The sequence below is a fragment of the Panthera tigris genome, chromosome E3 (genome assembly GCF_018350195.1).
Source record: "Panthera tigris isolate Pti1 chromosome E3, P.tigris_Pti1_mat1.1, whole genome shotgun sequence".
Lineage (NCBI taxonomy): Eukaryota > Metazoa > Chordata > Mammalia > Carnivora > Felidae > Panthera > Panthera tigris.
This window is the reverse complement of record NC_056675.1, coordinates 9,728,766-9,753,272: the sequence shown is the minus strand read 5'-3', so window position 1 is coordinate 9,753,272 and position 24,507 is coordinate 9,728,766. Positions and strand designations below refer to the sequence as shown.

The window sequence follows — 24,507 nt, the reverse complement described above, 5'->3', positions numbered from 1 at the left end:
AAGGGATCCAGAGAGCCTGCCTGAGAGGTTGGCTGTGCGAAGGCAAAGATTGCAGACAACACTCAGGATCTCAGTCCGGTGCTCGTTCGGCCCTGCCACTGCATGATGCTGGACGACTGGCAGCATCGAAGCGCCGGCCTCCGCCCCTACAGAGCGGGCTCTCTGAGGTCCTTTCTGCTCCCAGATTATGTCACTCTGTGTACTTCAACCACAGATCACAGCTCAGCGATCCTTTTATTTCTTGCTCTATTCCTTAAATTTACATTTTAGTAATTTTTGGGTAGGTGATGTTTGGTATAAATAGGGAGCACATGCAAAATGTATGAGAATTCAGAATGCCAAGTATAAACGGTGGATGACGATGGCACTGTACCTCCGTGATCTCTCTCCCAAGAACCCTTAGCCCCAGTCGTGAGAAAAACAGCGGACCGACTTAAATTGAGGAACATTCTACAAGTGTCGGACCGATTCTCCCCTAAACCGTCAAGGTCACAAGTCTGAGACACTGTCACGGCCAAGAGGAGCCTAGGGGGACACAAAGACTAATGTAATGTGGCGTCCTGGATGGCACATGAGGTAAAAACTGGGGAAATCTGAATAAAATCTGGACTTCAGTTGAGAGTCGTGTGTCAATATTGGTCCATTAAGTGTGACAAATGTACCATACTCATGAAAGATCTTAACAACAGAGGAAACTCGCTTCAAGGTATAGGGGCACTTCCTGAACTATCTTTACAACTTTTCTGTAGATCAAAAACTATTCTAAAATCAAACATTCATTTTTAGAGAAGTATATACTCTGTGGGGCAACTGCGTTTCTTCTCTTGGCATTCAGTCCACCCTGTGCCCCTCCAGGGGCGTCCACTTGCCTCGACGCCTTTCTAACGCTTGAACGTCGAATTTCCAACCTCCCTTCCTCACACTGTTCCCAGACTAACCAGACTGAATGTCGCTTTCCCCGTCCCGTCTAAATCACCAGATCCGCATCTCGTCAGTGACCACAGTTCTAGAGTGATCCCTTGTCCTTGTCTTCTAAAATTCATCCTGTCCCCTTTTCCAGGGCCATAAAACCTTGCTAGTATCCACTCGGGCCTCGACTCTTGTTGTTTCTCCGTCATGTGTATATCCTTCGTGGTGAACACCTCCGAGGGTGGCCCAGAAACCACCCACATCAGTTTCATCTGGGATACGGTTTAATAACGAAGACCCCTAACCTACCAGACTGACCAACGCAGACCTTGTAGGGGCAGGACCCACACACGCCGTTTTAAGCGAGAAGCACACGTGAAAGCATGAGAACATCCACGAGACTAGTAGTTTCCAAAATACAATCTACGAAAGCATCCCGGGGTGTCTGGCTGGGTAGGGGGTGGCCCTCCGGTTACTAGAGCAGCTCTGTTTTATATTTTTTTTATTTCCCCACAAAATGCCACTTGTAACGCTCTGGAAACCACTGTGCCCCTGCTCCTGTGGGTCTAGGCCGGGTCTGGCATCATTTGTGTGGGTCCCAGGATACACAACACATACGGACGGAGGTGCGATAAAGCCAGAGGTAGAGGGAAAGGACTGTCCTAGGAAACCCTATGGTGAGTGGGCACACCAAAACTTGTGCCCTGCTCGTCTCCACTCTTAAGAAGGTCGGGAGCTCTAGGGCCTTTGAGAGCAGCAGGAGAAAGGGCGCTGAGGGGACCGCATTTCTCCGGGGAGAGCCTCAGGCTGCGACTCCTTTCCCGCCCCAAGCGCGCAGAGATGATCCGGCCGGGCGTACTCACAGGAGTGGAGCTTGAAGAGGAGCTTGACAGTGTAATCATACAGGTGGCTGCAGTCCAGTATGACCTGGATGAGCGGGGCCAGGCGGCACTGCCCAGCTGTCGTCACTGACACGGAGCGGGACATGTCCAGGGAATTGAACACTAGGAGATAGAAAGGGAGACAGGTGGTAGGGGCAGGAAACTGCAGGTGACCCTCTCGGAGGGGGCAGAAGACACGCACCGAGGACCTGCTCTGTGCACACGCTGGGTCATCTGGTGCGGTTACCCCTTACGACACTCCTGTGGGAGAGGAAAACGGAGGAACCGGAGGGTGAGTCCCTCGAAGGCAGGGGAAAATAATCAAACACTGATCAGAGCACAAAGGAGGGAGTAATTCAGCCTTGCCTTCCTGGTGGCTTGCCACAGCGTCTTGGGACACCAGAAGGGGACATGCGCAGGAGCCCTGGCTGGACAACTGGAGAATCTGGGAGGGCCGAGGATGAACCATCAGGATCGAAGGCTGCTGTTGGTCCTTGGGGGGCTGGCCAGCAGAAGTACTGCCCTCCACTCTCCTGAGCTCCAGACCGCACGTCATTCCCTTAAGTGTCTCGCTCCACAGACCCCTCCATGTTACCCTCTGCCCCCTACCCCTTGTTCTTTTTTTTAAAGTTTGAGAGACAGGGACAGTGTGAGCGGGGGGGAGGGGCAGAGAGAGAGAGAGGGAGGGAGACAGAATCCCAAGCAGGGTCCATGCTTTCAGCGCAGAGCCTGACACGGGGCTCGATCTCACAAACCGTGAGATCATGACCTGAGCCAAAATCAAGAGTCGGATGCTCAACCGACTGAGCCACCCAGGCGCCCCCGTACCCCCTTGTTCTTAAACCAAGTAACCGGACCCCTGGCCGTGGACCCTCTGCGCACAGCAGTGGCCAGGGCCGAATTCCCTCCCACAGTGGCTGCCCACCGCCTGCGTAGACTCCACTATGGCCAGCAATGAAAAAGAATCAGTGAGTGGGACTGCCCCGGGGGAAAGCCCAGAACTGCTGTACTCTGGCTTCCCAGACTGCTAATCCCCGTTAACAGGCTTATTCTGGCAGCTGAAAACAAAAAACAAAAAGGAAAAAACAACCCAACAGTTCTAATTAAAAGACAGTTTTTCTTTTTGACACAAATTAAAAGCAGCTGTCACTGCAAGGCGGCCAGGTTTCCAGGAATTCCTGCCTCCTTCCAGGAATGCCCCTTGGCATCCAGTAACATCTAGAGCAGTGTGACCACGGACAAGTTCCTCAACCTCGCTGTGCCTCCAGATGCTTTTCTGTAAAACGCAGACGGTTCAAAGCGCACATACCTCAAAAAGGTCTTGTACCTATTGAAGGAGTTGGCTTTCAGGTTGATCAGAATCACTTGGGGGAAATTTAAAGCCTGCTAATGTTTGCCTGCAACCGCCCTACCTCCCGTTCTGTCTTAATTGTTCTGGGGTAGGGTTGGGGCATTGGTAGGTTTCCAAAGCCCCCCAGGTAATTCTAATACACAGCCAGGGTTGAAAACTGTGTTTCCCAGCTGAGTGGTTCTCATGTAGCAGAATCACCTGGTAGCACCGTCCGACAGAATTCTGTGACAACGGAAGTGTCTATAGGAGCTGTTCAATATGCTAGCCACATGTGGCTACTCAAGTCTGTCAGGGCCGGAAGCGACCCCCATAGAGGCTCAAACAGTTGACTTGCTCTCCCATAACCCCTACAGCAGCGGCAGGTGGGTCTGAGGAGGCCCGGAAGAGGCCTCGGGTCACCTGAGTGGCAGGCTCTGGACAGGACTCCTCCAAGGATGACAACCCCTGCAATATCACTCCTACCTGCATTCAGATTTAAGCACATTCCGAGGCTGAGTGTCGACAAATTCTAAATTATCCCCATAGGACCTCCCCACCCACCACTAGTAACTGAAAGGCAGCCACGACAGCATACAGTTGTTGGTGTACTTTTGTGCAAACATTGCCGATGCATTCAAAAAAACGCATCCGCACCATTTCTCCTACCTGGCTGGGAACGCGTTAGGGCGGGGACTCTGTTTTGTGTTTCAACTACTGACTTTTGTATGACAAGGTGGCTAGCAGGCCAAGCGTCTTATTTCTCCTACAAACCACGGTTTCCAACTGTGTGTGGTGCTGTTCTCACCATGACCTGCCCTGAACTGACCGGCCAAGGCAGGAAGGCGTTTGCCGACCCAGTACAGCGCTGGCTGGTTAACAGGCCATTTGCGAGCTCCTGTACAGATGAACATGCGGAAGAAGTTGTAATTCAGGGTGAGAGGGTGTCTGTTTTTTTTCCTGAGGAAATCAGAACCCCAGGAGTGGGCCCCACACGTCCAAACGCTGAGAAGGTCGCCAAGCTTGTGCACGAATGCCTGCAGTTTGGAATCCACTCTTTCACGGAGCCGAACACTTGTCGTGGCGCATGGCGAATCTTAGAAAACGGGCTCTTCTGTTCCCCGGGAAGGAAGGGGGGCCATGCTGGGGGCGGGAGGGTGCAGGGAAGAGGGGGCACCAGAGAGAAGGGAATGGAATGCTTCCTTCCTGATTTCTTGTCAGGGAAGTGTGAGGGGCTGACAGCCGGGAGGCACCAGAACTCTCAGCGAAGGGAGCCCGGAAGTGTGGCCAACTCCCCTTGCTTGTAGGAAGGGGCTTCGTACACGGACTTGGCCAAAACTCAACTCGACCGGCGGGTCAACCCCAGCTGCTGACCAAACAGCACACAGGAACCCCTCTTCCTGAGCGGAAATCGGTCCCGACTGCCGGCCCAGCTGAGTAGCAGACAAAGGACCGACCGGTGCTGGGGCCACAGTCCAGAGGTTATCAAAGAGGCCAAACCGGTCTTTGGGCTCTTGGAGGCCTGGGCCTCTAGAGGGAAGCTGGCAGGGTAGGGGGCACGGTCATTCTGCTCAAAATGAAATCACTGACTCTGAAAATACCCAAGAGCTCCAGTCCTTCCCTGCACTGGGGATGGAGAGAGCAGAGATAGCGTGTGGGTATCCCCATTTCCTGGCCTGCGCTGTACAACTTGTAGGGAGAGAGGGGCTAGGACGGCTGGGGCAAGCCGGGAACAAAGTTTGGAATCAGGCAATTCTCAGAAGAGCCTAGGCCAGACGGGAGCGAGAGACTCACCAGTTTGGAAGAGGTTAAGTTCACACTCCAGGTAGTCAAACATCTCCACTGTCAACTGGAAACTGGACCCAAGAGGAAAGAGAGCTTATACTCCATAGCCCAAGGCCAAGGCTTCCCTCCCCACGCTCCGTGTTTCTGTCTCTGTCCCCGGTGCACATGTGCATGCCTGCCTGCACGCATACACGAGCATATGCACACACGCACAGACACACAGACACACACAGACCCACACACTAGCTCCAATCCCTAGCCCCGCCTACACGGGTCTTAAGGCCATCTGAAGATCAAACAGGGTGAATTCCACAGTGACAGTGGCAGAGGGAAAGGGCAGGTACCACGCTGGGGTGGGAGGGCAGAAGGGGACACTGAGAAGCGAACCCTGGACAGCCTGGAAGGGTTCTGGATGGGGCACCGGCACTAAGTCGCCCCACCCCAGCCACTGTCCCTGCCGTCAGGCCCTGTGTGACCCCAGCCAGAAGTGGCAACATTGACAAGAGCTTCCTTGCCCGTTGGGTCCACCGCACGAGGACGTCCACTCACAAGTTGTTAACATCGCTCTCTCCAGCCTCGTCCAGCTGCCGGTCGCTCATCTGAAGGTTGCCAGGGAACCTGGGATTCTGGCAAGGCAGGCAGAGGAATGAAGTCAGGACAGAGCACCTCAACTAAGCCGACACCAGGCAAACTGTCTACACTGAGTTCGGGGAGCAGCAGGCTTGATTCTGTTCGTGCAACACCGACATCCTTCCTGGGGGTTGTCAGGGCACACAACCTCACGTACACACAGACCCCTTGACCAGCTCACGTCAAAGGACATCCACTGCCCATCATCACAGGTAAAGGCTCCACCCCTCTCTGGGAGCCAGGACAGGGCTCCGTCCTAACAATTTGGGTCCTGGGACCCTCTTCTAAAGATGCTCTCTGGTGCCGCAGTGAGAGCCAGCGGGACAGCGGTCGGACCTCAACCAACCACGAAGCGCAGACAGTGCTGCATTCGCGCACCGCCAGTACATTCTGAGTCCTACCCATGCTTCCCTCTGTCCTTCTGCCACTTTCTGAAGCTGCCCTTGGGAGTTTGGGGGGGGGGGGGAGGGGATATTAGCTTTAGGGAAACATAATGAGTAAAATAAACTTGAAGGTAGGAAAACATTACATCATGCACCCCCAAAGTCAGGAAAAATTATTACGTATCAGCAATCTTGTCAAATATCCGTATCATTATCTCTTCCCCAGTGTGGCAAAGGGAAAGGTGTAGATGGGCACAGACAGATGGGCGGTTGCTCCGTCAAGGGGGTCTCAATTCCACAGGGAGACAGAGATCCTCCACTCAGGCACCTCCTGGCTGTCCACTGGCCCTCTGCCCGGCTGTCCCCTGCTGCCCCCACGCTCACCGCTCCTGTGCCTCCATCTCAGAGCTGGCTGGTTCCTTGAGCGCCCCCTTCTGGCCATGTTTACTTCCTCGCTCGGGCTGGACATTACAGAGACCTGGTCCCCTGGTCCCCTGCCTTTCTTGCTGCCTGTCCTTCCACCACACTGCTGTCAAAACCTGGTGAACCTGGATCTTTGTGCTGAGGACCAGCTGCCAATGTCCCTGGAGAGGGACTCAGAGCTGGAGTCACCCTTTAATCATGTTCTCCAGCCTTGGAGCCCCTTCACAGTCCTTGCTCCTGGCCCCGACGGGCTCCCTAATCCATCAATGACTGTCCTGACCTCAAACTGTCCCGCTCTCAAACCCGGTGCCCATGCCATCACCCTCCTCACGTGCCTTCCTCCTGACATCACTGGAACTCCCTGTGCATCCTTCTTCTCACTCCTTTCCCTGTTTTGAATGTACCAGCTGACCTTCTGTTTCTCCCGCTTCAAAAGAGGAGGGGCCAGCTCTTTCCTGACTCAGGATCAGCCCTCCTTGTGTGCTATTCGATCCGATATAGGTTCTGGTTGATTCTGTCACTCATCCAAGCAGTCCTGATTGAGCGCCTGTTCTGGGCTAGACGCTGGACAGCACATAGGACACAAGGAGACACGCGCTCCTGTCCTCTGTCCTCCTGAAACCCTCAGTCCAGAGCACCTGTGGCCTCACTCTGTCTCCCTGGGCTCCTGTGCATCTTCCTATTGCCCAGGTCCTTCCCACAGGCCCCGCATCTCCCTAGCTGTTGCCCCCCACCCCTCCTGCCAGTCTTCAGAGAGTCCCTGCCGCTCTTGCCTGTCCCAGGGACCACCGTCTCGATCAGGCTCTGACCATCTTCCACTCTGAGTGAGATGGTCTCACCGAGCTGCCCAGCCTCCCCACCCCTGCCACCCTGCACCTGACTGTTCCTCATACTAATGTGATCTGTGGCTCCTTCCATAGGCTCAAGTGACCGCTGTGCACTGTTACAGGGTGCTGCAGGTAAGAAGCCTCCTCCCTCTGACTGATCGGTGCACTCCTGACCGGCCGACCCTTCCTATGTATCCTTATGTGCCCCTTGGTACCGAGCACAACGGTTTTACCTGCATCGGGCGCATAAGAAATACTGTCTAACGCCATACGTGGACAGAAAGAAGGTTCTGTGTGGAAACTCACTATATAAAATGGAGGGATCGTTTTTAGAAACAGTCGAGGCGGTGCTTTCTGAAACACCTTCCTAAGGCAACCCAGGGCACCGGGTTCCTCTCCAGAAGGGGCAGGAGACGTGGGCCAAACGCCCGGTTCCGTGTCCCATCCCGGGGGCCTGACTGCAGCTGTCGTGTGAAATCTCTTTCTCTCACTGGATATGGTACAAACACTCCCTGAGGGGCCCTGGGCTGCCTTATTCCCGTAAAGACCGGACAGGCTCAGGGAGGTGCCAGGGGACCGTAGGGGAGGAGCTGGGGGAGCCGGGGGCGGTGGCAGAATTGTCCGCAGACTCACTTTGGTGTGATATTCCATCTTTGTTCTTAGCAGTCTGAGGTAGGTGCTGCACAGCCGTCCATAGCCCTCACTCAGGTGGCCCTTTCCAGAAAAGAAAAGAAAGCAAGGGTCACCACTAACAACACCTGGGTGAGAGACTGATGGCCGGGACTTCTATAAACAATACATAGATTTTTTTTTTTTTTCTCAATTCTGGAAAACAACAAATGGCCATTGTGGAAAATTTGGAAAACACAGACAAGTACAGATACACACACATCAGCCTTCATCTAGACAGAAGATACAATCATGGCTAACATTCTGGGGCACAAAGTGTTATTTGATCTAATTTTTTCAATTTAAATAGACCTATTTTAAAATGGATATTCTTTATTTTTAATTTTTTGTAATGTTTACTTTTGAGTGGGGGGGGGGAGAGGCAGAGAGAGAGAGAGAGAGAGAGAGACAGAGAGAGAGAGAGGGAGGGAGACACAGAATCCAAAGCAGGCTCCAGGCTCCCAGCTGTCAGCACCGAGCCTGACGCAGGGCTTGAACCCACAAACTGGGAGGTCATGACCCGAGCCAAAGTCAGACGCATAACTGACTGAGCCACCCAGGAGCCCCTAGACATTTTTTTTTTAAGTTTTATGTATTTAAGTAATTTCTGCACTCAACACATGGCTTGAACTCATGACCCCGAGATCAAGAGTCATATGCTGTACTGTCTGACCCAGCCAGGTGCCCCTAAATAGACATTATGGTTTTTTTAGAGCTGTTTTAGGTTCCCAGCAAAATTAGGCCAAAAGTACGGGGCTCTCCTATATACCCCTGTTCCCACACATACATAGCCTCCCCCACTGTTAACGTCCGCACAAGAGAGGACATTTGTTGCAACCGATGAACCTATACTGACTCATCATTATTATCCAAAGTGAAATTTGCATTAGGATTCACTCTTGGTGTGATACATTCTATGTTTTGACAAATGCACAATGTCCTGTACCTGCCAATTACAGTATCATGCACAATAGTTTCACTGCCCTAAAAATCCTCTGCGTCCTACCTTTATTTTAAAATTAAAAATGGGAGGCACCTGGCGGCCCAGTTGGTTGAGCATCCAGACTCTTGATTTCGGCTCAAGTCATGATCCCGGGGTCATGGGACCAAGCCCTGCATCAGGCTCCTAGTCCTGTGTCAGACTCCACACTGAGCAAGGAGCCTGCTTGGGATTCTCTCTCTCTCTCTCTCTCTCTCTCTCTCTCTGTCAGCCCCTCTCCCTTTCTCTAAAACTAAATAAAATTTTAAAAATGGAACCCATTTTTTAACTTAATATACTTCTTTTTCTCTATCTTCTCACATTTTCTCCTGTATCATCATTTTCAGTGATATTATTATCCGAGTGTAATGTAATTTATCGAACGAACTCCCTAGTGTTGTATGTTTTAGTTGTAGGCAAGTTTTTCTGTTATAAGCTCTATTTCAACAAACATTCTTACGGTATCATCTTGTGTACACACAGGAGAACTTCCTTTGCATGAATTCTAGACAAGGCTTCAGATTTAAGAATTTAAAGTCTCCCACCCTTAGTAATCACAGTCTGGCTACAAGCCATTTCCTTCCTTCTGTCTCTCTCTCTCTAACTGCAGGAGAGGAAACACCTCCTCCAGATGGACTCCAGCAAACTAAGAGAGGCTAGAACATTCCGCATGGAGGGGGGATTGAAATGGGATGGATCCTGGCTGGGGACGAATAAGCATTCCCATGGAGGCTGCCCATGCGGTCGTGTCCTGGGTGTCTGGGAAGAAGCTGGAATTAGCAGGGTGATGCCTGGAACTCCCAGTTATACCCAAAGGAGGAAGGACATGGTGGCACAAAGAACTCTCTTTTTTTAATGTTTTATTTTATTTTGAGAGAGAGAGAGGGAGAAAGAGAGAGAAAAGGGGAGGGGCAGAGAAAGAGGGAGACAGAGGATGCAAAGCGGGCTCCGTGCTGATGGCAGAGAAGCCAATGTGGGGCCCTAACTTACGAACTGTGAGATCGTGACCTGAGCCAAAATTGGAAGCTTAACCGACTAAGCCACCCAGGCGCCCTGGCACAAAGGACACTTGAGCTGAATAGTTGTAGTTCTCACTTGAGGTCTGACTTCTACATTTTCTTCTGGGTGCATCTATATCCTCTAAGGTAGAGGAACCCCACTGAAACATGCCTCAAAGGGCACCAAAGGGAGTTGGGTCATCAGAGGAAGTTAAAGATATCAATGCCAGAGATGACAGTATTTCCTAATGTATTCATTTCTATGAAGAATCATATTTTATGAGTTGCACATTATACTTGTTCATCATGGAAAAATTAGAAAGTAGCAGAAAGACAAAGTGAAACTATGCTCATCATCAAAGGCAGCTGTATTTCATACGAAAACGCACCAGGATCAAAAACCAAAATATGAATGGATCATAGACGTCAATGTAAAATGTAAAACTATAAAAAACCCTAGGAGGTGGGGCACCTGGGTGGCGCAGTCGGTTAAGCGTCCGACTTCAGCCAGGTCACGATCTCGCGGTCCGTGAGTTCGAGCCCCGAGTCGGGCTCTGGGCTGATGGTTTGGAGCCTGGAGCCTGTTTCCGATTCTGTGTCTCCCTCTCTCTCTGCCCCTCCCCCGTTCATGCTATGTCTCTCTCTGTCCCAAAAATAAATAAAAAACGTTGAAAAAAACAAACAAACAAACAAACCCTAGGAGGTAACACAGATGACCTTGGGTATGGCAAAGACTTTTTATTTTATTTTAGTTTAGTTTATTTATTTTGAGAGAGAGAGAGAGAGAGAGAGAGAGAGAGACCGGGGCAGGGGTGGGGCGGCAGAGAGAGAGAGGGAAAGAGAGAATCCCAAGCAGGTTCTACACCATCAGTGCAGAGCCCGATGAGGGGCTCAAAGTCACACACCGTGCGATCATGATCTGAGCCAAAACCAAGAGTCAGACACTTAACCAACTGAGTCACCCAGGTGCCCCAGCAATGACTTTTTAGCTAGAACACCAACATTATGACCCATGAAAGATGTATCTGACAAGCTAGACTTCATTAAAATTTAAAAAAGTCTGCAAAAATCACCGTTAACAGAACGAGAACCCACAGAGTGTAACGTAGCTGATAAAGGACTGTTATCCAGATTATATAACATTCTCTTAAAACTCAACAATAAAAATTGGGGCACCTGGGTGGCTCAGTCAGTTAAGCATCCGACTTCAGCTCACATCATGATCTCACAGTTCGTGAGTTCGAGCCCCGCTCCGGGCTCTCTAGTTGACAGCTCAGAGCCTGGAGCCTGCTTTGGATTCTGTGTCTCCTGCTCTCTCTACCCCTCCCCAGCTTGTGTTCTGTCTCTCTCTCTCTGTCTCTCTCTCTCTCTCTCTCTCAAAAAATAAATAAACATTAAAAAAATTAAAAGAAAAAATCAACGATAAAAAGACAAACAACCTGCTTAAAAAAATCACCAAAGACCTTAACCAACACCTCACCACAAAGAAGACCGCAAATAAACATGTGAAGAGACGTTCCCCGTTGTGTGTCACCAGGAAATGCAAATTAAAACAACACTGAAATAGGAGTACACACTTACAAGAATGGCCGAAATCCAGAACACTGATAACACCAAGTTCCAGTGAGGAGATAGGGAACAATGGGAGCTCTCATTCATTGCTGGTGGGAATTCAGAAGCATACAGCCACTTTTGAAGATGGTGTGGCAGTTTCTCATAAAAGTAAACATACTCTTACCACAAAATACAGCAATGGCGCTCCTTGGTTTTTGCCCAAAGGAGATGAAGACCTAGTCCAGACAAAATCTGCATGTGGATGTTTAGAGCAGCTTTATTTATAACTGCCAAAACTTGGAAGCAACCAGGACGCCCCGCCCCTTAGTTGGTGAATGGATAAACCGTGGTCCCCTCAGACAATGGGGTATTACTGAGCACTAAAAATGAAATGAGCTATCAAGCTATGAAAAGACATGGAGGAACCTCAACTGCATGTTACTAAGAGAAAGAAGCCAGTCTGAAAAGGCTACATACCAAAGGATTCCAACTACAGGACACTCTGGAAAAGGCAAAACTGTGGAGTCAGTAAAAAGACCAGTGGTTGCCAGGGGCTGCAGGAGGTGGGCAGGGATGCACGGGTGGAGCACAGAGGATTTTTAAGTCAGTGAAACTCATCTGTACGATACCACAGTGATGGATGTGTGTCATGATACATCTGTCCGAAGCCACAGAATTGACAACACCACAACCCCACAAGTGAACAATAGTGTAGACTACGGACTTTGGGCGATTAGGATGTATCAGTGAAGGTTCATCACTTGTAACAAATGTACCACGCTGGTAGGGGATGCTGATAACAGAGGAGGCTACATTTAGGGGTGGGGTTATATGGGAAATTGCCGTACTTTCTGCTCAACTTTGCTGTGAACCTAATAAAACTTGCTTTAAAAGAAAATAAGGTCTTAATTGGAAAAAAAAAAAAAAGAGTGAAAAGGTTTCTAATACCTAGAAACTCTCAGTCAAATGGAAGAGAAAACTACATAGGAGGACAGGCCTAAAGGAATGCCAGTTTGGATAATGAGTCAGATTACGTTGGGCTGACTTTCCCATCGAAAATTACGAAAATATTGGGAAAAATATTTAAAACTTCTCTTTGAAGGCATTAATGAACTAATGAGAGGGTAAGGAATCTTCAGACCAGGCACCAAGTCCTTATAGCTACTAGGAGAAAATATGGAATACTGGGGTGATGGAGTTGGCAGGGACAGGGGTTTTGCCTCACCAGGTGAACTGAACTTGGTTTTCTGAGCCTCAGGGGCCAGGTGTGAACTTAGCCCTGCTGAAGTTGAAGAGTCTGGGGGAAGAGCCAAAGACTGCCTTCCTGGTGTAGGAGAACTAAAGGTGAACTGGACATAACACAGATCCCAGCACTCCTGCACCAAAAAAGTCCTCCCTGAGGCCCTTGAACCACTGTTGTGATCAGAAGGAGGGAAAAACAACTCCTTGGAAATGGACCCAAAGGAGCCAGAGCTCAAGGGAATCTTCCTGGAATTCACAAAACCTTAAGCTGAGGATTTAACTTAGAGTGATCTTAATGGAGGCAAATGCCCATTCTCTCTGGAGGAACCTGCCTTCATTATAGACTTCAAAGAGTTCCCACAAATAAGATTCCTAGGAAAATGAGCACCTCACAGTAAAAAATAACTAAGCACAAAAAGAAACTCCATAGCACGAACAGCATTCATCAAAAACAATGGACAGCAGAAATATATCTCAAAGGTCTCTAGATAATGGAAGTATAAGAAGTGATACATGAAATCACCCTTTAATTTATTTAAATAAGTCAGAGTCTGCTTCAAAATACATGCAGGGCACAAGAAATCATAAAAAATGACAAGCAGATTTGGAGGGAAAAAAAGAACTCCAAGAAATGAAAGCTAGACTAAAATTATAATTATATAATGAAAAGGTTTAACAGATGAGATCCAGCTGAAAGGGGGACAAATAAAATGAAAGTTAGATCTACTGAGGTTATCCAGAATATAGTAAAGGGATAAGCAGGTAGAAAACAATGAAACACAAGTCTAAAGACATTGGTGGTGGTGGTAGTGGTGGGTGCCTGGCTGGCTCTGTTGATAGAGCATGTGACTCTTGATCTTGGGGTCATGAGTTTAAGCCCCACATAGGGAGTAGAGCTTACTCAAAAAAAAAAAAAAAAAAAAAGATACTGGGGGGATAGAATGAGAAAGACAGATATAACCAAAGTCTCAGAGGAAAAGACAGAACAGAGGAAAGACAATAGTTGAAGAGACAAAGAGAATTTTTCATAACTGAAAAGAGATACTAACCTAGAGATTTAAGAAGTCTAAGGAATCCACAATAAATTTGCACCTATACATGGTAAGATCTTAAAAATGGCCAGAGGAAATGCAGATTTGCTTCAAAGAAGGGACAATGAGTCTGACAGCCGACTTCCTGAAAATGATGGAAGCCAGAAGTCAGTGGAAGGGTATCTTGAATAATATTGTCCATGTGCTGAGGAAAACTGTCACCCCAGAATCCTAAACCCAGACAAAGTATATTCCATGTAGGAGGGTGAAATAAAGACATTCCCAAACAAGTGAAATCGGTTATCTGCCACCATGAGATTCTCACTAAAGGAAGTTCTAAAGAAAATAATTCAGGCAGAAAAAAAAGTAATCCTGGATGTTATATTTAAAGATTTAAAGTTAGATTCCACTGAGATCTAAAGAAACAAAGAGGACTGAATAAAACAATTAAAACAAAAGATCTTATAGAGTCTAAAAAGAAAAACAAAACCAAAATTAAAATACATAACAACAATAACCTACAAGCTTATAGGGAGGGCATGGAGGGAAAATATTCTAAGGTTTTTGTGTTAATAGGAAACAGATAAAGACAGGAATTTTAGCTCTTGATAAGCTAAATGTGTATTTTGTAATTATTGGAAAACATACCAAAAAAATAAAAAATAAAAGGAGAGTTTAAAAAAAATCTCCTAACTAGTAATGAGGGAAAAATGGAATGAGAAAAAAAAATACCCAATCAATCCAAAGAAGACAAGAAACGAAGAGAAAGAGAAACATAACACAAGGGGAAAATAGCACAAACTAAGATGGAAGATATAAATCTAAAAATATCATGCATTATAATAAATGTAAATGGAGTAAATGTACAGTTAAAAGATAAAGACTGCTATCTTGAAGAAAAGCAACAACAAAAATCCAATGAAATGCTATTTATAAGGGACTTTTCTAAGACATAGAATATAGAAAAGTCAAAAGTTTTATTTTTTTATTTTTATTTAAAAAAAAATTTTTTTAAACGTTTATTTATTTTTGAGACAGACAGAGACAGAGCATGAACGGGGGAGGGTCAGAGAGAGAGGGAGACACAGAATCCGAAACAGGCTCCAGGCTCCGAGCTGTCAGCACAGAGCCCGACGTGGGGCTCGAACTCACGGACCATGAGATCGTGACCCGAGCCGAAGTCGGACGCTTAGCCGACTGAGCCACCCAGGCGCCCCTAGAAAAGTCAAAAGTTTTAAAAGGAAGGAAAAAGGCACCCCAGGCAAATTCTAACAGAAAAGACCTAAGCTTTCCGTGTTTAGAGATATAATAATAGAAAGCTCTCCAATATGCACTTGGGAGATCTGGGGACAACTCTCAGCTTTTTTTTTTTTAAGTTTACTTATTTATTTTGAGAGAGAGAGCGCGAGAGAGCGCGAGAGAGCGCGAGAGCGCGCACACGTGCACAAGTAGGAGAGGGGCAGAGGGAGAGGGAGAATCCCAAGCAGGCTCCGCATTGTCAGTGCAGAGCCTGATGAAGGGCTTGAACTCACAAACTGTGAGATCATGACCTGATCTGAAATCAAGAGTCAACTGAGTCACCTAGGTGCCCCCTCAGCTTTATTCAGACTACCTAGCCTGTTATGTAGGAAGAGCTGCTTCCCTCTCTGGGCCTGTATTCTTGTCAGCAATGGGTGCACTGGATGACATAACATTCTGTGAGTGCAGACAGATACAGGTAAGAATTTGAAGGAAAGGGCTGGAGTTCTCAACCAGTGGGGGCAATGAGACATATCAGAATCAACCCGGGAGAGGCTTCAAAATGCAGATTACACCCCATCTACACACATACTCCTCGGACAACAGGATGTAGAGGGATTCTGGTGTGTGTATAAAAACCTTCTTTTTCAATTGATGCTGATAACACCACCTACCTCCTCCTTCATCCTAAGGCACTGAGAATCCCTAGACAGGAAAGAAAGAGCCCTGGCATTAAGAATTGGGAATGCTGGTTCTCAATGTACTGCGACCTGCACGGGGCCATCAGAAGGAAAGACACAGGAACGGTGGCAGTCACTGCTGAGGGATCCCAGTGCCTGGAGCACATTCTGATGTAAGCTTCCATTGGCAGGAGAAGCTCTCAGGCCCTAGAACTTCCCTACGGCTACCAGGGCCCCCGAGTAAGACTATGGATATCGTGGTACTGTTTGGGGGCCATCTTTGACCCCTCTGTGATGCTCATGAGAGAAATTCTAAGCAAGTTGAAAGAGATAAATTCATTGCGGTCCATGGTCCTTGTTCTATGGCCTCTGGGGAGGGGTAAGAAGGTGCAGGTGGCCCCCGGCTGCATCTCCAAACTCACCCACATCCTGCTCATGTCACTCAGTTCATTTTTGTATCTCAGAGAGTCCTTCAGGACCTGGAGAGGGAAGGGATCCGCCGATGAGAGATGAGAAGGCAAGGAGACAGAGGATGGTAGAAGATGGGGCTGGGGCAGGCAGGGAGGCTGACCAGACAGACAAGCCCTCCTCTCACCAGTAACCAAAAGGCCCTCAGGGCGGGAGTGGCCAGCGGCCCCTGTGCCCCAGGCGATCCCACTTTCCCCGCATGGGCCCGGGCTCCCTGGTCACCCCTGCAGCCCCAGGAACTCACGTTTGGGTGTCCATCTCGGAGGAGTTTGTGAAACACGTGGCAGAACTTCCAGCAGAGGACAGCGTTGCTAGAGAGGGGCAGCCGGTTGACAACAGACCAAAAGGTCTGTGCCCCTTTCTCATGGTGGGTGCCCAGGATGCACGGTGAGGGAGGGTCATGGAAAACAAAGGCACGGGCCCTGCCTCGGGCAGCCAATCCCTGGGGTGGAGGCTGCAACAGGCCACTAGCAACCTATCGTCATACGACACTGTTACAATACTATTGACCACATTGGAAGCCTGTCCCCCAAAACCTAAAATGACTCGTACACCCCACCGCTTCTGCAAAGCTGCCTGGCCTCAACCAGGGATGCATTAATCTCCCAATACTCTGAATTCTCTGTATGTGGAATTCGTGAGCCCCTTTGGGCTCAGTAGGGGATGTCCACACTTCCTTCGTAATTGTTCGTTTAAATAGGCCTCACACACCCAATTCCTAGGCACCATCAACCCCCAAGTGCAGGTCTTTCCCCAGAACTACAGGCTTCTTTGTCAAAGCTTAGGTAAGAAGCAAGGTGCCAAGCAGGCCAGAAAAACTTGCCTCGGGTCAGGGAACTTCATGACTCATCCAGAACACATGTTGTTTTGCTTCTGAGCTGGAAGGTATCATAAAGTTCCTTCCCCAGACTGAAATTTACATTTCGAGAGGGGATGAGCTTGAACACAGACTTCTGGGTCTAAGAAGCTGAAGTCAGCTTTTGGTCTTAGAGTGATTTCTGCAACGACTACAGTCTCCCCTCAAGTACAGCCCCCTCGGGCTAGACAGAAGCCAAGAGGAGCGGTAGATAGCTCCCAACCCCTCTGCAGAGAGCTAGCCAGCCACCCTGACTTTGAAAGAGGCAAGGAGACCTTTCTGTCCTTTGATTTCATAAGCATTTTAATGCACCCATTGCATGTCAGGCACTATAAAAGGCACTCAGGGATATAAAAAAAAAGTTAAGACTCAGTCGCCAGCCCTCTAGGAGCGGATGCCGCGGTGGGGGCGGGCACAGTTAGGCACCTAAGGATAAATGGTTGTCTGAACAGCATTTCTGACGTCAGACTTCCAAATGCTTATCCAATTGTTACTGAGGGTGGCTGACAGTCTTTTAAAAAAAATCAATAAAGAATAAAGGTTGTGTGATATCTTTAGGCTTTAAAACCCTACCCTATGGAATTACCCTTTCAATGTTTATCCACCTCTTAACGGTGAAGCAGAGAGACTCACAGAATGTTACAGCTGGAACATTAGACGTTTCAAATCTTCTTTGGCCCAGGTCTTTCATGTGACAGACAAGGGGACGAAGACTCTTGGAGGCCCCCCCGCTGGACCCATTCGAGGCTCCAGAGCAAGCCAGACTGCTGTAGAGGAGGGATTCCAGAATCTCCTGGTGTCCCTTCCATCACCCCAGGCAGCCTTCCTGAGAGGGTGTGATATGGCCCCCGCCAGTCCCCCATCTGGAGCACACTAGTCTCTGAAAACTGTCTCTCTCTTTCTTTCCTGTCTCGTTCAGACTGATCAGTATTTTTGGCAGGGCGGGGCCAGCGGTTGGGCCACTTATAATGAAGGCTTTTCTCGACTCAGTAGAGCAAGGGGACTGTGCCTTTGTGGGGATAAAAGGGCGAGGTCTGCAAGGTCTCCCTAGGCTCACTGTTGAGCCAGGCTTCTGGGCAAAGTTCTAGAGCCCCCATCCTGCAGCTAAACCCTAAATCCAACCAAAGTATCTTCCCGGCAAACACAAGCTGCGTCTCCACCAGTAGGAGCAGCACGTGCTTTTAGCAACACCTCCCAGGGGCTTGACAGGTGTGGGGCATCGCACCGGCAGTCCGGGGCTTCTTCCGCCACCTTAAGGGGCTGAGGTGGGACGGCTTCAAGATGAGCGGTTTTGAGCTGACTGGCTGTGTCCCTGCCACCACGATGAGCCCAGGCAAGGAGGAGCTGTTTGTCCCAGGCCGAAGCCCAGCCTCCACTCGCCCCGAGCTGCACACACCAGCAGCCTCTCCTTTGGCCTTTGAGGATCAGCCCTCCAGCTCTTGGTCTCTATACCTCAAGGGCAGATCCCAGGGGACCCATCAGCCAGGATGCTGCCTGCGCTTCTCTCCGAAGACACGACCCATGATGGTAGTGGCCCAGGTCCAAACTTGGCGTGGGGGCCAGGAGGTGCGATTGGTGAGAACCTCCAAGCCACCAGCTCCCTAAGCCACCTTGGGGTCCTGGTCTTCTTCACCCCTGCTGCCTTTGGGGGTGAACTGGCCCACACAGGTGGATCTTATTTCCCTGGTGGAGCCCCTGCGCTTTCGTAAGGCCAACCATTGCAGCCGAGACCTTTTGCTTGGGTTTCATGATCAGAGAAGGGGAGACGATCATGTTCCCAAGGGGGTGGTCAGTGTGGCCCTATGGGCCAAGTGCAGGGCCTGAAGTGCTTTGAGGACACAGGTGAAAAGTCACTCCTGTGGCCCGAGAAAATCTCTCAAAGGAAAGTAATGTCAAGGGACTTGGCAGTTCTGAGGAGCTCAAGTCCTAGGCCGGGCGGGGTCCTTGGGTCCCTTCATGATGAGCTGTGGTCTCGAAGGCCAGCTGCTGCCAACCGAGCTTCTCAAACCCTGCAGGAGGCCTGGCCGATGTGGGGGTTCCCCTTCCTGCAGCTGAGCAAGGATGCCTCGCCCTGACCTCAGTCCCCACAACTTGACCCTCCTTGGGGTCAGTCTTCCAAACAACATCCAAAAGGATATTTCTGGCGTGTTTTTCCTTTACAGCCACTTCCTGCGTATTAATGGCCTTATTGATGCTGACAGTCTGAAAAACAAGAGGGAGGGGGAGGGGAAAGGAGGCTGAGATGAATAAGCTTCTAGAGTGTCTGAGACCCTCCCAGGTGCCCCACCCCTTTCTCTCCCTCCAGTGACTCCTCCCCAGTGCTCTGAGGACCCCTCCGGGACCAGGGTCCGGGCCGGAGGAGGTGGGGCTGTGGGGGGCAGAGGTGGGCAACGCTCCCAGGCCAGCTGGCCTAGGCTGTCCTAAGGCAGCGGGCTTTGCTGCCTGGCATTGGCTGTGCCCAGCTGCTGTGCCCGCCTGCCACTCATTCACTCGATACAACAGCATGGCAATTAAAGCCTGCACAAAGGGATGCTTTTCATCCCCCAGGGAAACATTATTTCTCCGGGAGCAGGAGGAAGAGGCACTGAGCTCAGGGAGCGGCTGCGGCCCAAAGGCCACCCAGCCGCCCCTCTCTCACCACGAGAGCCTTCCACGGAGGCTTCCTTAGCCAGCCCAGGTCTGCGGCGGGGTCACTGGAACTTCTTGTTTTCCCACTCCTGGGCATCTTCCAACCCTAACCAAATTCCCTTTTATTTCCTTACTTACAAGGCATTAACAATACTCACTCCTTTCCAGTTGTGTTAAAAATCGTAACTCCCTTTGGAATTTAGCAAATCGTGTGTACCTATGGATACAACTTACGGAAAGACGAAATGGGATCCTATCATGGAGGCTGCTTAAGTACAGTTTTTCTCCTTTTTCTGTTTGGCTGTGCTTTTCCATAGTTGGCATTTGACCCTAAGCCACGTTAACATGTTATGCATCACACACACACACACACACACACACACACACACACCCCTCCCTACCAAAGGGGTTAATTCTGCCACTGTTCTATAGAAATGCAATCACCAAGCACAGACTTTTCAACATCCTCCTTTTCTCACTTGAAAACATCTTATGAAAAATTCTCCAAGCGGCATGGTAAAATTCTAGCTCATTCTTTAAAGAGACAGTATAATATTTCATGGTGTGGGTGGGCATGATTTATACAAGCATTCCCGTGCTGGCAGGCCATCAAAAAACTTTTTTAACCACTGTAAACCATTTTAGTAAGCATGCTTATACATATTGATGCCTTCATTCCCAATGGGTAGATTTCCAGGAGTGGGATACACTGGGTCAAAGTGTTGTGATTTTTTTTTAAATCTGCCATTATGGAAAGATCCAAACATAGACAAACATGGCCCACACAGCCCCCAGTGTCAACCCTTATGAACTTGCAGCCAAATCCACTTCCTTATGGACCAGGGGTCACAAACATTTTCTGTAAGGGCCAGTTAGTGGGTATTTTAGGCTTTGTGGGCCACATGGCTCTCTGCTGAAAGTCCTCAATTTTGCAAAAGTTGGAGCACGAAAGGAGCCTCAGAGATACTAAACAAATACATAACCAAATGAGTGTGGCTGCGTTCCAAATAAAACTTTATGCACAAAAACCAGGCAGTGGTGGGGATTCGGCCAGTGCCTGTTAAGTATGCTGACCCTTGCTTTCTCCTGTCAGCCTCTGACGCCCTTGCTCTCTGGATTATCGGAAGTAAAATCCCAGAGGTTCAGGATGAACCTCTTACAGAAAAAAAAAAAAAAGAACAATTTAAAAATTAAACCGGGGCACCTGGGTGGCTCAGTCGGTTGAGCATCCGACTTGGGCTCAGGTCATGATCTCACAGCTCGTGAGTTCGAGCCCTGCCGCGGGCTCTGTGCTGACAGCTCAGAGTCTGGAGCCTGCTTTGGACTCTGTGTCTCATTCTCTCTCTCTGCCCCTCCTCCGCTTGTGCTCTGTCTCTCTCTGTGTCTCAAGAATAAATAAATGTAAAAATTTTAAAAAAAATTTAAAATTAAACCATAATACTATTATCACACCTAAACTTTTAAGGATGGGGGCGCTTGGGTGGCTCAGTCGGTTGAGTGTCCGACTTTGGCTCAGGTCGTGGTCTTGCAGGGTTGTGAGTTCGAGCCCACACTGGGCTCTTTGCTGTCAGTGTGGAGCCCACTTTGGATCCTGTCTCCCTCTCTCTGTTCCTCCCCCCATCTCTCTCTCTCAAAAATAAATAAAAATTAAAAAAAAATTTAAGGATAATTCCTTAATATCATCAAATGGTTAGTTAGGTGTTCAGATTTCCCTGTTGTGTGAAAACAGGAAAACTTTCTTGCATTTCTTCTAGTCAGGATCCAGATAAGCTTGCCATGTTGCATTCCGAAAAGACCCTAATGGTTCACATTTCCACTGACAATGTACAAAAGCGTCCCCACCATCACCATTTTTGCTGGTCTTATGGGTATGGTGACGCTTCACTGTGACTGTATTTTGTATTTCACTGATTGCTAGTGAGTTCTGAGTATTTCCTTACATGTGCTCATGGTTGTCGACTGCCTTAGATAGTTTGTTTTTTAATTTTTTTAATGTTTATTTATTTTTGAGAGAGAGAGAGTGCAAGCGGGAGGGGAACAGAGAGAGAGGGAGGTACATAATCCAAAACAGACTCCAGGCTCTGAGCTGTCAGCACAGAGCCTGACGCGGGGCTAGAACTCACGAACCAAGAGATCATGACCTGAGCCAAAGTCAGATGCTCAACCAACTGAGCCAACCAGGCGGCTCGACTGTCTTACATAGTTAAGTATGCTCACCTCAACTTTGACCGCTTCTGCGTGTACTTAAGGTTTTTCCTGACCCTGGATTATACTGGTAGACTCCTACGTTCTCTTCTAAGTGTTTTAATTTTTTAAAAATTTTATTTATTTTGAGAGAATAAAAGCACAAACAGAGGAAGGGCAGAGAGAGTAGGAGAGAGAGAATCCCAAGCAGGCTCTGCACTGCCAGTGCAGAGCCCGATGTGGAGCTTTAACCCACGAACCGTGAGATCGTGACCTGAGCCGAAACCAAGAGTCAGACGCTTAACCGACTGAGCCACCCAGGCGCCCCCACAAATACGTCTTTAAACCGTACTGACCAAGTGCCCAAGCTCACGGTCACTATGAGTCTTGCTTGCAACAATAAGAAAACCCAACACCTTACAATTCCCTTAAAATAATATATCATGAGTCTGGAACTACAGATCCTGTATGTGTTTGTGTGTTGGCTGCACGCCGCACATGTTCTGTGCTCTAAACATTGACAGGAGGCAGAAGCCCCTGGAAATCATGATACTGCTCCAGGGGGACACCACTTAGAGGAAGAAGGTGGTGACCTGTCCCAGGTGCTGTAATTATCCCTGCAATTCACCTACTTCTCTCAGTTATGCCTCATTCAAACTCAGGGGCACCTATGACTGTTGCACAGGAAGGCCAAGCAGCTTGCCTGAGGTCATGCTATTCACTTCCAATCTTGGTCAGCTGGATCCCAGCCCTGAGCCATCGTGACAGCTCTGGACTGTGGAGGGGCTGTCTAGGTCAGGGTCACAGAGGACAGGCAACCAGAGCGCGTGCAGGCTGCGTGGCTGGAGGGCAGCACGGAGGCAGGGTGGGGACGGGGAGCCAGAGAGGGAGGCGGTGCTGGGTGCCGGTGGGGAAGCGGCAGGGGTGTGAAGGCCACAGGCAGAAGAGGACGGAACCTGGAGGTAGGGAGACGCAGGAGGAAGCTAGTGACAACAGAGAAATGAGGGAGTAAAGCCTCGGCCAAAATGACAGAAATTAAAATGCCAAGAGCCCAGTGGAAGGTGGGCTCTAAAAACAGGACTGGCCGATAGGAGCTCCCAGGTACAGGGGACACAGCAGGGGGAGCATCGAAGATGCTGCAGAGGAGGGCACCTTAGGGGTGAGAAACAGTCATTTTTAAAAGAAGGAGGACGTGAACCAGAAACAGCAGTGGTTATAATCATCAAGTTACTGACAGCTAATGAGTGTTTGCTCCCAGGCCCCGTGCTAATAATAAACATTTTGTGTTCATTATCTTATTAAAATCTCCTAATTCTATAGCCTCCAAGTAGGTGAGTATTAGTATTAACCGCCCCCATTTCACAGATGAGGAAACCACGGCCAAGTAGGTTGCCCAAGGCCACTCCAATGAGTGGAGTGAGAACCAGACTCTGAGACTCCGCTGAGAACCAGACTCTGCGATGTGGCTCTAGCTCAGCCCCTGAGTCACCATCCCCATAGCAGACATGGCCCTCCACATCAGGAACACAGAATCAGAATCCAAATGCTTTCCACAGTAACATTTCCCAATATGCAACCCAGTAGGTACCAAAGAGATTTCCTATATTTAGATCTAACTCTCTGGCACAGAGGAAGCAGGATTCAAATCAGCCCTTGTGAAATAAATTAGGTGTTTTATTTGCCTGCTAACTTACTGTAAGCGACACTATGATGTGATTGGTCAAAATGCAAATCTGAGCTCTGGCTGTATGAAAAGGAGTATAGTGTTCAGAATGAGGGAGGGGACGGTTCCAACTCTATGCAGGATCAATTCACACATAAAACACTACTCAGCGGCACCTGGGTGGCTCAGTCAGTTAAGTGTCTGACTCTTGATCTCAGCTCAGGTCACGAGCTCAGACTGGTGAGACTGAGCAGCCCATCAGGCTGTACGTTGACAATGCGGAGCCTGCTTGAGATTCTCTGTCTCCCTCTCTCTGTCCTTCCCCCACTCATAAGTGTGCACTCTCTCTCTCCCTCTTTCTCAAAAATAAATAAACTTTAAAAAAAAAAAAAAAGGGAAAGCGTGGAACAATTTCCACGTGCACATATAGTCGCAGCCCCCAGTACGAGTCTAGGACACTGACCAAGGGCCCAGCCTGGCGCTGGGCTGCGGAATGAAGTTTCTGCCCAAACCAACAGCTCCCTGACCCCCGCAAGCCCTGCCTGCCCCTGTGGAGGCTGCCCCGGCCCCTTCACTTGCAGCTCACTGGAGTTTTCCATTACTGTGGCCCACATGCCCCAAGTTCCCCGACCAATGCTTCCCTAACATACAAGTGCCCCAGAGAGCCCGGCCCACGGCTGTAGGCAGGCCGCCCGGTTTCTGAGCCAGAGATTTATTGGGCTCGTTGGCAGGGCTGAGCCTCAGCATTCTGGGCTCGTAATGGCAGGCTGTGGGTCCTCGGGGGTGCTCGGAATGTCGGACACCAGGATGTTTCCAGGACAGAAGTTCCCAGCTACGACGACGACTTTCCTGTAGTTCTGTAAAATTTCATAACACACATGCTCTACTTCCTTCTACGTTCCAAATTCCGCCCGTCTTCCCAGGGCAGACCAAACTTTACCGTCCTTTAGACCGGCCAGGCCACTCTGGCCAATAAGTTCTTTCCAACCTTCTTCTTGAATTCCAATTTTTCTTAGAGTTTGACACTTGGCATGTTGTCTCACCTCCCCACCGAGATTAAACTCCCGAGGGCAAGGACCTGCCTTCTTCCCTCGAGGGCCCACAGCTGCTAAGGCAGGTGCAGAGTCTTAGTAAACCATCAAGTGATTAAG

At 49.2% G+C, this 24,507-nt stretch overlaps 1 protein-coding gene across 1 annotated transcript in view; it reads right to left on the bottom strand.

The window, feature by feature from the left end:
- Positions 1–24,507, bottom strand: part of HIP1 (huntingtin interacting protein 1) — a 148,159-nt gene that overhangs the window by 27,074 nt on the left and 96,578 nt on the right. Inside the window, exons 2-8 of the mRNA XM_042972275.1 lie at positions 19,020–19,083; positions 16,270–16,412; positions 15,980–16,036; positions 7,799–7,879; positions 5,452–5,528; positions 4,912–4,973; positions 1,773–1,913 (exon numbers count right to left, since the gene is read on the bottom strand). Coding sequence (XP_042828209.1) covers positions 1,773–1,913; positions 4,912–4,973; positions 5,452–5,528; positions 7,799–7,879; positions 15,980–16,036; positions 16,270–16,412; positions 19,020–19,083 — 625 coding nt within the window. The remainder of the gene's footprint in view (positions 1–1,772; positions 1,914–4,911; positions 4,974–5,451; positions 5,529–7,798; positions 7,880–15,979; positions 16,037–16,269; positions 16,413–19,019; positions 19,084–24,507) is intronic.